This window comes from Antedon mediterranea, chromosome 1, assembly GCF_964355755.1.
Source record: "Antedon mediterranea chromosome 1, ecAntMedi1.1, whole genome shotgun sequence".
Taxonomy (NCBI): domain Eukaryota; kingdom Metazoa; phylum Echinodermata; class Crinoidea; order Comatulida; family Antedonidae; genus Antedon; species Antedon mediterranea.
In genome coordinates this window covers 1,008,498-1,023,509 of record NC_092670.1, presented here as the reverse complement: position 1 = coordinate 1,023,509, position 15,012 = coordinate 1,008,498, and the positions used below count along the sequence as shown (strand labels likewise).

The 15,012-nt window shown below is 33.5% G+C and overlaps 1 protein-coding gene across 6 annotated transcripts in view; it reads left to right on the top strand.

Moving 5' to 3' along the window:
- LOC140052046 (lethal(2) giant larvae protein homolog 1-like) overlaps positions 1–15,012 on the top strand; it is a 41,011-nt gene that overhangs the window by 13,040 nt on the left and 12,959 nt on the right. For 5 of the 6 annotated variants that reach the window (XM_072097469.1, XM_072097462.1, XM_072097429.1 and 2 more), the window contains exons 6-11: positions 997–1,140; positions 8,715–8,811; positions 13,132–13,342; positions 13,508–13,559; positions 13,732–13,886; positions 14,819–14,891. In XM_072097469.1, the coding sequence (XP_071953570.1) occupies positions 997–1,140; positions 8,715–8,811; positions 13,132–13,342; positions 13,508–13,559; positions 13,732–13,886; positions 14,819–14,891 (732 nt within the window). The remainder of the gene's footprint in view (positions 1–996; positions 1,141–8,714; positions 8,812–13,131; positions 13,343–13,507; positions 13,560–13,731; positions 13,887–14,818; positions 14,892–15,012) is intronic. The other variant, XM_072097446.1, reaches the window with a different exon arrangement.

Below are 15,012 nucleotides of genomic sequence, written 5' to 3'. Positions count from 1 at the left end.
AAGTTAAAACTTGTCTCGCAGGGACCTACAAACAAAACACATTACTAAAAAAAATAAAATTAAACCTAGATCCTAGATCATGTTATCAGTGAAATTATATAATATTATGCAGTATATTAATGATACAAGAATTTAATACTTCACCATACCATATTCTAAAATCCTGCATATATTGAATTTAAAATAATAAGCATTTTATGTTTTATTTCACTCTATCCCCTGCTCTAAAATGGTTTTTGTGAACTCATTTCTTTCATATTTCACTTCTGCCAGTGCTAAAAAGGACCCAGAGTACGTACAGTAAACACATTATATTTTATTTTATTTGCAAGAAATGGGTTCCTCTGTTATATGTTGTTGCTTTTGTAGTTTATACACATTCAGGGCACATGCCTTGAATGGTGACAGGTGGCATGTTGTTCATAAGTTCATCTTTTTAAAACTGATGTAATGTTTTATGTTCTCAAGAGTATTCTTGGAACTAATTTATGTGGTGGTGGAGAGTTTATGCAATGTGTCCTGTGAAGCTCTGCCTACACTATCAATTCTTATGACAAAAACTGTGATGTGCCTATATATGGATATGATGATGTCATATTTGAGCATATCACTACCATATTTGGGCACATCACACTTTTTTGTCAAACTAGTTTGTTGGTGTGGACAGAACTTTACACTTGAGAATAACGTGTAATTGTGTTGTCGTCCAGACTGCAAGTCACAGGTTATTCTCCCACATTTGTTCCTTCCCACAACTGAGTCTACAAACAAATCTTGTTTTAATTTAATTTTAATCTTTCTTTTTAATTTGTTTTATTCTAAATCTATTCTATTGTATCTTGCATTTAAAAAATATAATGTTCCAGTCCAATTCTTCATTCTTCCCATTGGACGTCTGACCTATGACCTATGGTCTTTATATGTGCCTAAAACCCCTCTTCACTGACGCGATATGTAATATTAATACAATTAAATTCTTTTCTTTTGTCTCATCAGATTAAAGAAAATTTCCGTTTGCTGCTTATCGACGGATCACAAACACCTTTACTTAGGCACTGAGGGCGGTAACATTTATCTCCTTGATGTTGTAACCTTTGACCTTTTAGAACACATCATCTACCAAGATGTTGTCATGCAAAAGTAAGTATCCATAGCAACACCTTGTTGGCTGTTACAATGTTATTGTTTGGGCTTATACAGAGAACTAATTAAAAATGTAGTAGTTTAGAGCTGTATAGGAACGTATACAAATTTGACAATTGAATTCTTAGCATTGTTTCTAAATGAAAATTAAACCTTAGCGCTGTACAGTAGAATTCCCATTAAGGGGACAACTGGGGACAAAGTGTCCCCTTAATAGATGTATCACATGAAATAGATGTAAAGCTCTGTCTACACTATCAACCTTGATAAATAAAAAATGTGATGTGCCCATACACACACAGGAAAGTGTCCTCTTAATATGTGTGTCCCAAAGAAGGAGTTCTACTGTATTATAAGACTAATATTGCCATCGTATGCAATTATACACATTTATATTTTTGTGGTAGTTGATGCAACAGAATGGTTTAAATGCCAACGTCATTTATCACTACTTATCGGTTTACAGTATCTACAGTATGTAAAAACACATAACCTATCTCATGATATATTATGTCTTTTTCCTTGGCCACTATCTAGATTACTGCATTTTAATTAGCTCTGTGTGCTTAAAACTGCACAATTTATAAAGAATATAATATAATATATTGGCATAGAACAACCAATGACAAAGATATGAGGCTTACGTTAGGTGGTTTCTTTTAAAGGGATATTTATTTTGTAGATCTTAATGTTGGAAAAATGTAACAATATTACGTCATTAATTATGATAAAATATATAAAAATAAATAAAAAAGTGAGCGATTTATCAAATCAATAATTCAAACATAAAACAGGTATTTCTCTTTTCGTAATAATAGTATTAAAATAAAAAAACAGTTTTATGTTAAAAAAATTAAGAGCAAAATAATTTACCAATGTTAATAATCATATTTGAATTTTGAAATAATTAGATAAGCAATTGGGTGTGAAATTGGTTATAACCAGTATTTTCATTAATAATTGACCTTGAAACATATTAAATATCATATTAAGCGAGTACATCTGCAAAATTGACAAGCAAATTAATAAATCATGTTTTATAATATTACAGCAACACTGGTATAAACTCAACCTGTCTGCTGTTACCTTTATTATCATGAAACAATAAATATTATAATTCAAAACTAATTAGTTACAAATATTGGAATATATTTTCTCCTAGTTTCCCACTCTTTTACCTAATATGGTATATAGTACACAAATAGCGATGATGTAATCGATTCAAGTGTTTAGCCTTTGTAATGCATTAGATAGTAGTAGGTGACATTTAGTAGCATCTGGTGGTATATGTTGAGTCATTCTTATTGTACTTAGTCACACAGTAGTTTGGCTTAAAAAACACTTAAGCACTGCTGAAGGAAGATGTATCAAGTGTATTGTTGCTGTACATTCAGTGTCTTAAATTGATATGTTGCCCAAACCAACCAGGCTCTTAAATATTATTATTATTATAATGCAAAAAAAAGAAGGTTATGAGAAAATGAAACAAGTTTGTATTAGAAATATACAATATTGTACATGGCTTTCAGTATACTCAATGCTTGCAATTGGTTCCTTTGAACGATACAAAATATTTAAAAATAGTAATACTACCGTTCAAAAAAAAAAAAAATGTAAACAAGTTGAACAGAACTACTGTACACGTACTTTGTTGCTTTAGAATAGTTAATAAAATAAGGGTTTGTTTTCATCATTTGCATAAATACAGCAGCCATATTGGTTGAGTGATGATTACTGGTTTCACCCATCAGGTCCATATGTTAGCTAGCCACATCTCATTACCATTTGGACTAAACCTTCTGCAATAATATATTAACATACAATTGCTCTGCATAAGTGGAGTTCTGTAGGTTTATAAATTGCAAAATAAAACAATCTGTAGCATAGTTTATTTAGAAAGGAGGTTACGAGAATAAAAACAACACCCCTGAGGTATTGGGGGAAAATAGGAGTAAATATTATGAACAAATTCATGGTATTTTAAATGCTTTTGTTAATAGATGGAGGTATTCAATAGTGGAGTCACACACTTTAAGCACTATCCCCCTGTGTATTCAATAGTGGAGTCACACACTTTAAGCACTATCCCCCTGTGTATTCAAGGGTGGAGTCACACACTTTAAGCACTATCCCCCTGTGTATTCAATAGTGGAGTTACACACTTTAAGCACTATCCCCCTGTGTATTCAAGGGTGGAGTCACACACTTTAAGCACTATCCCCCTGTGTATTCAATAGTGGAGTCACACACTTTAAGCACTATCCCCCTGTGTATTCAAGGGTGGAGTCACACACTTTAAGCACTATCTCCCTGTGTATTCAAGGGTGGAGTCACACACTTTAAGCACTATCCCCCTGTGTATTCAATAGTGGAGTCACACACTTTAAGCACTATCCCCCTGTGTATTCAAGGGTGGAGTCACACACTTTAAGCACTATCCCCCTGTGTATTCAATAGTGGAGTCACACACCTTAAGCACTATCCCCCTGTGTATTCAAGGGTGGAGTCACACACTTTAAGCACTATCCCCCTGTGTATTCAATAGTGGAGTCACACACTTTAAGCACTATCCCCCTGTGTATTCAATAGTGGAGTCACACACTTTAAGCACTATCCCCCTGTGTATTCAAGGGTGGAGTCACACACTTTAAGCACTATCCCCCTGTGTATTCAATCGTGGAGTCACACACTTTAAGCACTATCCCCATGTGTATTCAAGGGTGGAGTCACACACTTTAAGCACTATCCCCCTGTGTATTCAAGGGTGGAGTCACACACTTTAAGCACTATCCCCCTGTGTATTCAATAGTGGAGTCACACACTTTAAGCACTATCCCCCTGTGTATTGGCACGCCACAAGGGTCTGTTATCTCCCCAATGTTGTTTTCACTGTTCACCAGCAGTTTCAGAGCCAATTCAAATGAATGTTGTATAGTAAAATATGCAGATGACACAGTCATCACTGGATACATTACTGGCAATGATGAAACAAGCTATAGACAACTAGGATGTGATTTTTATCACTGGTGCTGCAATAACAACCTGAAACTAAACATAAAGAAAACAAAAGAAATGCAAATTGATTTTAGGAAAATTAAAGAACCCTTAGAACCTCTGATTATAAATGAAAATGAGATTGAAGTAGTAAATGAGTACAAATATCTGGGTTGTATAATTGACAATAAGCTAAATTGGATAAACTAGATGGTACGCTCGCTTCGCTCGCGTACCATCTAGGTCGTTCCCACAGATGGTTCTCGAATACACAGTAATTTCAGCGTAACAAAACTGACGATTTCAAATGTACGTACCGCAGGACTATAGGCCTATACATTGTCGTTTACAGAAACAAATAAATAGACACGATGATTTATGTAGTCAACTAAAATTAGCACCCTGGGAATTACTTCCGAAGGAGAAACTTATCACAAAATGAGTCCAAGTTTTTGATTTGGACTCATTTAAAGAAACCCAATTTGTGTTTTGTATGTAACATTAGGGTTGAGGGATGGGAAAGCGGATAGGTACAAAGAGGAACAATTTTTAAATATATTCTTTATCCACTCAGTAACGAAATATTTTTTTCATGTTTTATAGGCCTATAAATAATATACCTCTAAATACAGTAAAACATTTGCGATTTAATACTTTTTTTATTTTATTTATTTATTTATTTCTTTTAAATATTCATTGTACACTAATTTTCCCCGTGTATGGCAAGAGATTCCTAATTATATTAGAGAACATTCTTTATTTAGTTTAGTTAAAACTGTCACTGTCATAATCGATTGAAATATTAAAGTACCATGTCACGATACACCACTACGACGTTTATATTTGGTAATTATTAATTAATACAAACGTTGAGAAAGAACTGTCAGTATAAAGTTTATTTGTATATAATAATGTGTTTATATATCTAACAGTAGAGCCTATCCACAATCTCGCAAGTTTATTCTCAAAGGGCCCATATATTTACCTACCGTATGTGTTAAACCAAGGGCTCATAAATTTACCTACAGTACTTGTGTTAAACCAAACTCTTGGGATGTTCCATTCATCGCAAATCAATACAGTACTTTCCTTTACGACGCCTGAGGGAATAGACACTTGTGGAACCGACACAGAGATTGGAATGTTCCATTCATCGCAAATCAATACATTTGTATAATCGTATATTAAATCTATCAAAATAGTATTTTTTAAAGAAAATCGGCCTGTCTTCAACATTATGATGGTGTACTCTAGCTGTTCAACCGGTTTTCAGCTATTAAAAACAATTATCGTAGGAGGAGATAGGAAGATGCGAAGCCTCCTCGCATTTTTGTGGTGGGTATTTTTCAAGACGGACATCCAATATACAGTGTATACCACGGTCGGAAAACACCCCTATTTGGGGCAAATCTTGGAACCTAAATTCGTTTTAACCGTCAATAACTTATTATCTAACTTAATTTAATTAGTAAACAGGGTTACATCAGGTGGTTAAAATCAGTACCGAAAGTACGAACCAACTTTATATACCATCGAGTAAAAATTATAGAAGTAAGGCGCGATTTACCGATTTTTGCCCTTACGTAAATTTATATATAGATAATGTAAATAAAGCCACATGCAAAGCCAACCAAAGGATGTTTATTTTAAGAAAAATGAAGTACCTACAAATTGACAAAACTATACTTAAATTGTTTTATAACTCTGTAATTCTCAGTGTAATACTTTTTTGTAATGTTTGTTTTTATGGTAATACAATGCAAAAAGATAAAATTAAACTTAATCGAATAGGAAATAGAGCAATTAGACTAGTAGGAGAGCACTTACCTGATGTTGAATCCTTGTATAAAGAAAATGTGTTAAAAAAAGTAAAAAGTATCATTGATGATGAAACACATCCTCTTCACAAACAATTTGCTCTCATGAATTCTGGCATAAGACTACGTGCACTTAATACCAAAACAAAACGGTTTAGGTGCTCGTTTGTACCTAATGCTATACACTTATATAACTCCAGAGTACAAAGGTAAAATGTAATTGTAACCGATAATTTTTATCTAATTTTAACAATTTTTAGCCTCTTAACTTTTTGTGTGTGTTTTTGTAAATTGTATTTTATATTTTTGTATTTTGCCAGTTTTCAAATCACATTTCTGTTTTTTAAATGGACAATAAAGTATATATGACTATGACTATGACTATGACTATTCAAGGGTGGAGTCACACACTTTAAGCACTATCCCCCTGTGTATTCAAGGGTGGAGTCACACACTTTAAGCACTATCCCCCTGTGTATTCAATAGTGGAGTCACACACTTTAAGCACTATCCCCCTGTGTATCCAAGGGTGGAGTCACACACTTTAAGCACTATCCCTCTGTGTATTCAATAGTGGAGTCACACACTTTAAGCACTATCCCCCTGTGTATTCAAGGGTGGAGTCACACACTTTAAGCACTATTCCCCTGTGTATTCAATAGTGGAGTCACACACTTTAAGCACTATCCCCCTGTGTATTCAAGGGTGGAGTCACACACTTTAAGCACTATCCCCCTGTGTATTCAAGGGTGGAGTCACACACTTTAAGCACTATCCCCCTGTGTATTCAATAGTTGAGTCACACACTTTAAGCACTATCCCCCTGTGTATTCAAGGGTGGAGTCACACACTTTAAGCACTATCCCCCTGTGTATTCAATAGTGGAGTCACACACTTTAAGCACTATCCCCCTGTGTATTCAAGGGTGGAGTCACACACTTTAAGCACTATCCCCCTGTGTCTGAATTTTGTGTAAAGTACAGTATAACTTAAATCTAAGTATGAAGATACAATCTTACTACTGTAAGGGTTCCATCCAGTTAAATAGTCTGTGAGAATTTGTTATGGCATGAGAAGTAGCCAAAGGGCAGGCTTAGTTCCCTAGTTTACTTTGTTGTTTAAAGAGTTTAAGGGGCTTTAGAAGGGTTTTGCAAATATCCAAGAAGGGATGTAACATTTGGAAAATTAAGCATAGGCTTCCAATACCTACCAACTTAAAATTAATAGTTGCTAAATTAATAATAATAATGCGACATTTATGATTTTTAGCGCTATTTTGGGAAGTGTTTGTTTAAATTCCAACTAGAATTGAGAAATTGTGTTCTGTTTGATATTGATATTAAATTGTTACTACTGTATAGCTCTTTTTAGTTTAATTTAATTTTAGCACACAAAGTCTAAAGAGCTTTCACAAACAACGAATAAACAAGTGTTTAATTTAGATAGGAAATCTCAGGTTGTTTTCAAATGCATCACTTCAGAATATCGGTGATAAAAGAAATCTATTCATACTGCAGGTATCCACTTAAATATAACCTTAGCTTGCAGTACTTGAACTGCATTATACCACTACACATGATTTACTTTGTAGTACTAGTAGTTACCATTTTTACAAAAACACATTTAATATTATGCTTTGTTTTATTGTCTGATTAATAATTAATAACATTATTTTAATATACCAACATTTCAACTTTTAGGAAATGTTTAATTCTTTTATACTACTAACTAGTTAATAATAATATTTATTTGTTCATTAATGAATAACCAGTAGTGAGGATAGGTTTAAGTCCAAACAGATTCTGCTCTCACTATAGTGACAGCTGATGACCCTTGTTTTTGCCAGAATAGTTTGTAACACACTGTTCTATTCTATTGTGCAACTTGATAAAATAGAATAATCACAAGTAGGACTGAATAAATTACAAAATTTATCTGTATTATTACAATACAGATCCAATATTGATTTAAGTCTTTTGCAGTGAGTTCACCTTCCTTAGGTTAAATATATTTTATTTGCATCTACTACCCACTAATCTGTGTCATTCTACTAAACCTCTGGGAGAACATTCTCATGTAAACACTTCCGTAACGATGCATGAAACAATTTGAGGAGGAACCATTTATATTGTGTGCATATGCGGTCTTATTGTCTTTTAACACAATGATGGCAATGTGGGAGACATTTGAATGTACAAATAAACGTTTGTACATCTGTTTGTTATTAGTTTATAGAAATTACTAACATATATTTAAATTTAGATATTCCAAAAAAAATTGAATAATATAATTAATATTTCAATGTCAGATATACAATGTCAGATATACACAAATATATTCAAATATACACAAATGTAAGTGTGCCTAAAAAATTGCTAGAGAGGTTTAGAATTTGTAAAATGTGTATTGTACCAAGAAAGTCTCAAGAAGGCTATCTTGGTTGACAATCCACTTTAGGAATACAATAATAATAGTAGAAACTTAATGTGTACTACAGCAAAAAATGGACAGATTTCACATGTTAACAATCTGTCTAGGTGGTTCTAATAGTCTTTATTTCAGCCCATTTAACAGTAATTTCTAAATTGACCATAATAGTGCTTTCTAAACTAACCATTTTGAGGCTTAGCTCTAGTGGAACATTATTATCTGTCACTAGAATTTAAACACACACTGTCTTGCTAAACTGTCTATTCTTCTTCAGTATCTTTGCAATTGGCCTTGCTTTCTTCCAACTTTTATCTAAACCTTTCTAACTAGGCTACGTGATTCCTCCTCCTTCAGTGTACCTGATGATTGCAAGGTAAACCCAGGCTCAGTGGAGGCCATCGCACAGCATCCAAACAGCCCAGACAAGGTAAGAAATTATTTATTATTGGTTATCCGCTCTTGGCGGATAACCTCTTGTTATTGTCAGGATCTTTTTTTTTTTTTTTTTTTTTTTTTTTTTTTTTTTTTTTTCTATGTTATTCTTCTTTCTTTCCCAAAATTTTGTGTCACGTGTATCTCAAATTCTGATCAACATTACATCGTATAACTTTGTCAGAAGATTTACCGCTATGTGTAGAAGTGCAGGACAGCTCGTTTTTTTACTTTAGAGTCGCGCAGCGTAAGCTACGCGCGATTTTATGAATTTCGCGTATTTAACATAGACTAAAAAGCAAAAGTCATTTTGTAATGACACTTAGTGAACATTTAAGTCATATCAAGGGCAAACTTTCTATGGATTAAAAATGGCATGTTTGACATAAAGTTACGCGCGCACGCGCGTTTAAAATTTCAAATTGCGAAAAATCCATTTCTAATCAACTTTCTACGCGTATCAGGTCATTTTAAGCATTTCAAAAATTCCCACGCGTGCGCATATTTTTTACGCGCGCGTGTGCACGTAGCGCAAAAACATCTTTTTTTTGCTTGATTTTTGTTTTTTCAGCCTTTTCTAGTAAATTTACCAATTTTCAATCAATTTTGACTTAAAATCACGTCATACGAGCACGTAGAATTGAACAATTCGCGCGCGTTTTTGAAGAAAAAGTTCAAAAATTCGTCAAAATTATGCCTTTTTTAAAACAGTCATAGATTGTAAACTACGAGGAGAATTTTTTTTAAATTACACATTCTGGAAGATAATGAGTTGTAGATATCGAATCATGCATCGATATGGCTAACCGGACATTGTGACGTCATCGCTTGGCCACTCGAATATGAAATATAGGATTTTTGTCTCTTTCGTCATAGCTCGTCACATTTAATAGAGCGCATCTCCACTTATCCGTATTCCATTTCCCTCAATTTTTTTATTTTGTCTAGGTCAATCAATTATCTTTCGCATGATTCACCATTTTTAAAATTGTTATGACGTCATCATGTTCAAAAGCGTCAATAACTTTGGTCACTTCTTTTCACCTATTCTGCACTGTATGTAGTACGTATACAGTATATAGTGTATACCGTATATACTCAGACGTGACGCAAAATAGAGGGCGCACTAACATTTTTTTCAATGGCATAATCGTTTTTCTGCGCGCAATATTCCAACGTATGACGTGCACGTGGCTTTTGCGCTGCGGATAACCTAACTCGTCCGTAGTGACGAGTTCAAATCTAGTTGGTTATCCGCAACTTTAAGTTGCGGATAACCCTTGTGATTGTAAATATCTTTTTTTTCATCTTCTTTGTTATTCTTCTTTCTTTCCCGGATTTTTGTGCGTCGCATATCTCTCATCCTTGTCAACATAAGATTGTGTAACTTTGTCAAAAGATTGACCTGTAGCTGTAGATGTGCAAGAAACTTCGTTATATGACGTTAGAGTTGCGCAGCGTAAGTTACGCGCGATTTTATGAATTTCAATGATTGGTCATAGATTATAAACCAAAAGTCGTTTTGTATTAACACTTGGTGAAAATTTAAGTCATATCAAGGGCAAACTTTCTATGCATTAAAAATGACATGTTTCACAAGAAGTTACGCGCGCACGCGCATTTAAAATTTAAAAATGCGCAAAATTAATTTCTAATCAACTTTCTACGCTGATCATGACATTTTTAGCATGTCAAAAATTCCCACGCGCGCGAAAAAAATTACGCGTAAGGTGCGCACGGAGCATGAAAGTCATGTGTTTTTTTCTTGAATTATGATTTTACAGCCTTTCTTAGTCATTTTAAAAAAGATTTACATCATTTCAAATTAAAATGACGTCATACGAACACGTTGATTTAGACAATTTGCGTGCGTTTTAGTTGCAAAAGTGACAAAATATTGTCAAAATTATACCTACTTTGAATCTATTATAGCTCCTCAGGATCAACCGTTACCCCCAATTTTTTAAACTTAATATGTAAGCAGATATGTTGTAGATATGAATTTATGCAGAATCTTTACCCCTCGGATGTTATGACGTCATTGTATGGCCACACGAATGTAAAATATTGGATTTTTGACTGTTTCGCGATTGCTCATTACATTAAATAGAGCGCATATCGCTTATACGTATTCCATTTCCTCAGATATTTTAATACTGTCTAGGTCAATCAACTATCTTTCACATGAGTTAAAAATATTTTAATTTTTATGACGTCATCATGTCTAAAAATGTAAATAAAGTGGGTCACCTATTTTCATCTTTACAGTAAATTTCAATCTGTTATAGATCGTCAGAATAAAAAGTGATCATCATGATTAAAACGTTTTCTGGAAGCTATTGGATTGTAGATACAGATTCATGTGAATATTTTGCCAATTAGATGTTGTGACGTCATTATATGGCCAGTTGAATACAAAAAGTCATATTTTCATATTTTGCGTCATAGTTCATCACATTTAAAAGAGCGCGCATCTATATTTTACGGATTTAAATTTCTTAAAATTTGTATTAATGTAATTATTTAGATACTTATCTTCTAAAATTGTTATCTTTAGACGTCGATTTGATGACGTCATCGTGTTAATAATTGTATTTAAAAGATGGGTCTCGTAATATCGTCTATTCTACACTGTATATAACATACAGTGTATTCTGTAAACACTGTAATATGCTGTATGCTACAAAATAGGTACAATTCAGCACTGTAAACAATCTTAATTCATGTCATAGGATGGAATAATAATTGTCGAGGTTCATATAGTTTAAAGTATGTGCATGTTGCGTATGCGCGGATAACCCGAACTCGTCAAAGTGACGAGTTCAAATCTAGTATTTATTTGCTTCCTTCCATCCTTCTCCCCCATTTTTTGTGCGCAGCGTATCTCTAATTCTGGCCAACATATGATTCTATAACTTTGTCAAAAGATTGCCCTGTAGCTGTAGATGTGCAAGAAACTTTTTTTTTCAAATTTCGAGTCGCGCAGCGTAAGTTACGCGCGATTTTGTGAATTTCAATGATTGATCATAGAATGAAAACTAAAAGTCGTTTTGTATTGAAACATGGTGAAAATTTAAGTCATATAATGCGCAAACTTTCTATGGATTAAAAATGGCATGTTTCATAAAAAGTTACGCGCGCACGCGTATTTAAAATTTCAAAATGCGAAAAATCAATATCTAATCAACTTTCTACGCGTTTCATGTCATTTTAAGCATTTCAAAAATTCCCACGCGTGCGCAATTTTGTTACGCGCACGTGCGCACGTTGCGCAAAAACATCATTTTTTTGCTTGATTTTTGTTTTTCATGTCTTTTTTAGAAAATTTACCAACTTTCAAACAATTTCGACTAAAATTCACGTCATACGAGCACGTAGAATTAAACAATTTACGCGCATTTTTGATGAAAAAGTTCAAAAATTAGTCAAAATTATGCCTTTTTTTAAACAGTCATAAATTCTAAACTACGTGGTGAACTTTTTTATAATTACATATTCTGGTAGTAGATGAGTTGCAGATATCAAATCATGCATCAATATGGCTAACCGGACAATGTGACGTCATCATATGGCCACTCGAATATAAAATATAGGATTTTTTTCTCTTTCCTCGTAGCTCGTCACATTTAATATAGCGCATCTCCACTTATTTGTATTCCATTTCCCCCCATTTTTTTTATGTTGTCTAGGTCTATCAATTATCTTTCGCACGATTCATCATTTTAAAAATTGTGATGACGTCATCATGTTCAAAAGCGTCAATAACTTTGGTCACTTATTTTCACCTATTCTGCACTGTATGTAGTACGTATACAGTATATAGTGTATACCGTATATACTCAGACGTGACGAAAAATAAAGAGCACGCTGAAATTGTTTCAATTACTTAATCGTTTTTCTGCGCGCAATGTTTTAACGTATGACGTGCACGTGGCCTTTGCGCTGCGGATAACCTAACTCGTCCGTAGTGACGAGTTCAAATCTAGTGTTTTTCTTATTATTTTGTGGAATAATATAGGATTAGATAGATTAGAGATTAGATTAGAGCTGATGGTGATCTAAGTTTATATTTTGTATTGTTTAATAATTAATACCTTCATTCCACAATCTAGCTTAAAACTGCCATTCATTGCTTTGCAACATCATTTTTATATAATGATAAGGGATTTGTCTGGCACTTTATAAAAGAAAAGCAAAAAGAGAATAGTATTGAAATAAATGTAATTGATAAACATGATAAAATATGCCAGATAAATCTCTTTTCTTTTGTTAGATTTCCTCACCATCTATATGTTTACTTTTTGTTTACTCTCAGCTTCTGATTGGATACAATCGCGGTTTGATGGTTGTATGGGACAGCAAAGAGTTTAATGCTGACCGAACCTTTGTAAGTGACCCCAGCTTGGAGACCTTAACGTGGCACCGTGATGGTATACGATTCACAACAGCACATCACGATGGTAGCTACTGCGTCTGGAACATGAATGACTCCACGACTCCAGAAAAGGACAGAACCACACCTTACGGTAATTATTTTACTGCAGTTACTGCAGTAATTACTGTATATTTAACAGATATGAATTTCCATGGAACATGTACAATTTTATAATATTACTAACTGTGATAATGTCAAGTATTTGGTTTGTAGTCAAACTAAATATAACATTATTATTTTTGTTCCTATTTTTTAGGACCATTTCCATGCAAGTCAATTAATAATATAAAGCATTTAACTACAAAGAGGTAAGTGTCACTTATTTATTTACCTCCTAATTTAACAGGAGGATTCAAAATGTCTGAGAAGATAGGGTAGAACAGGAGATATTGAGTCCCTCCCCCTTTTGTTTAATCATCCTCTTTCTGCAATGCCACAAAATTACAGTAAGACATTACCAGATATTTTGTTTGATTGCAGTGACCCATTCATGATATTCTCCGGTGGTATGCCACGAGCGAGCTACGGTGACCGTCACTGTGTGACCGTTATGCAGGGCAAGAAAAACGTCGTCTTTGATTTCACATCACGCATCATTGACTTCTTTACAATGTCCGACGTTGACAGTGAATACGGTGAGTTCAACAAACATATTTGTTTTAAATGTAAGAAATATAGACATTTTTGTAACATATTCAAAAAGAAAAGATGCATCTGATTTTTTGCTGTATCTCTACATATGGTATTATCTGTCCAGTATCATTGGCACATGTGATTCATATGTGACAGTGTATTACAGAATTAGCTATGATAATTGATACACAAATTATACTGTACCTAGAATCTGCTAGTAGTGTTGTTTTTAATATTTAAGAGGTAATTCTGTAAATACAGATACATAAGACATTTTGAATATAAAACTTTAATGTATACTGAGGAAGCCTAGCACATTGTATGATAAAAAGGCTTTAATATAAACAGTGTATCCAGACAATGTGTTTAAATGTCAAACTAATATGATAAACATTATGCTTTGAGCAAAATTCTAAATCCATCACGATTCTGTTATTTATTATGAAGAGTATATGATCAATAATAATTAGACAAAATATAGTTAATCTGTGGTGCGTCATACTGTGACAATAAGGAATATTGGATTTGGTTGCCAACGCCTACTAATGCAAGGTTTAGCGGAAGTTAGAAGATGAAATTGATTCAGTTTGTTTTTCATTGCTTGGCAACGCATCTCTTATGATGATGGACTTGGATTGTTAATTTGTTCTAGATATTTTTGTTATCTTGTGTGTATGATACATTTTGTATTCTAATGATTCGTGATTGAAAATATAATCTATTTCGAATAACAACAAGAGTCTATAATTATATTAAAGTGTTTTTGGCCAATATCATTTTATGATAAACTATGCTGCTGTTGAAAGTCAATGCCAATGACACGACTTATACTCCGTAGTCTTGTGGTGCGGTGTTAAAATATCTTAGCGATATTTACAGACAGTTTAGCTTAAGATATAGAAATTTAAAAATAACATAATATATTTGTTTCTAGAATTTGATGAACCACACACTCTGGTTGTCTTGGTGGAAGAAGAACTGGTATTCATTGATTTACAATCAGAAGGGTAAATATACCTAAATATTTGAACACATCTTGTGATCTGCTTTAAACCATCTTGTGGTCAGCTCTGAACATGTGTGGTCAGCTATGAACACATCATGTGGTCAGCTATGAACACGTCATGT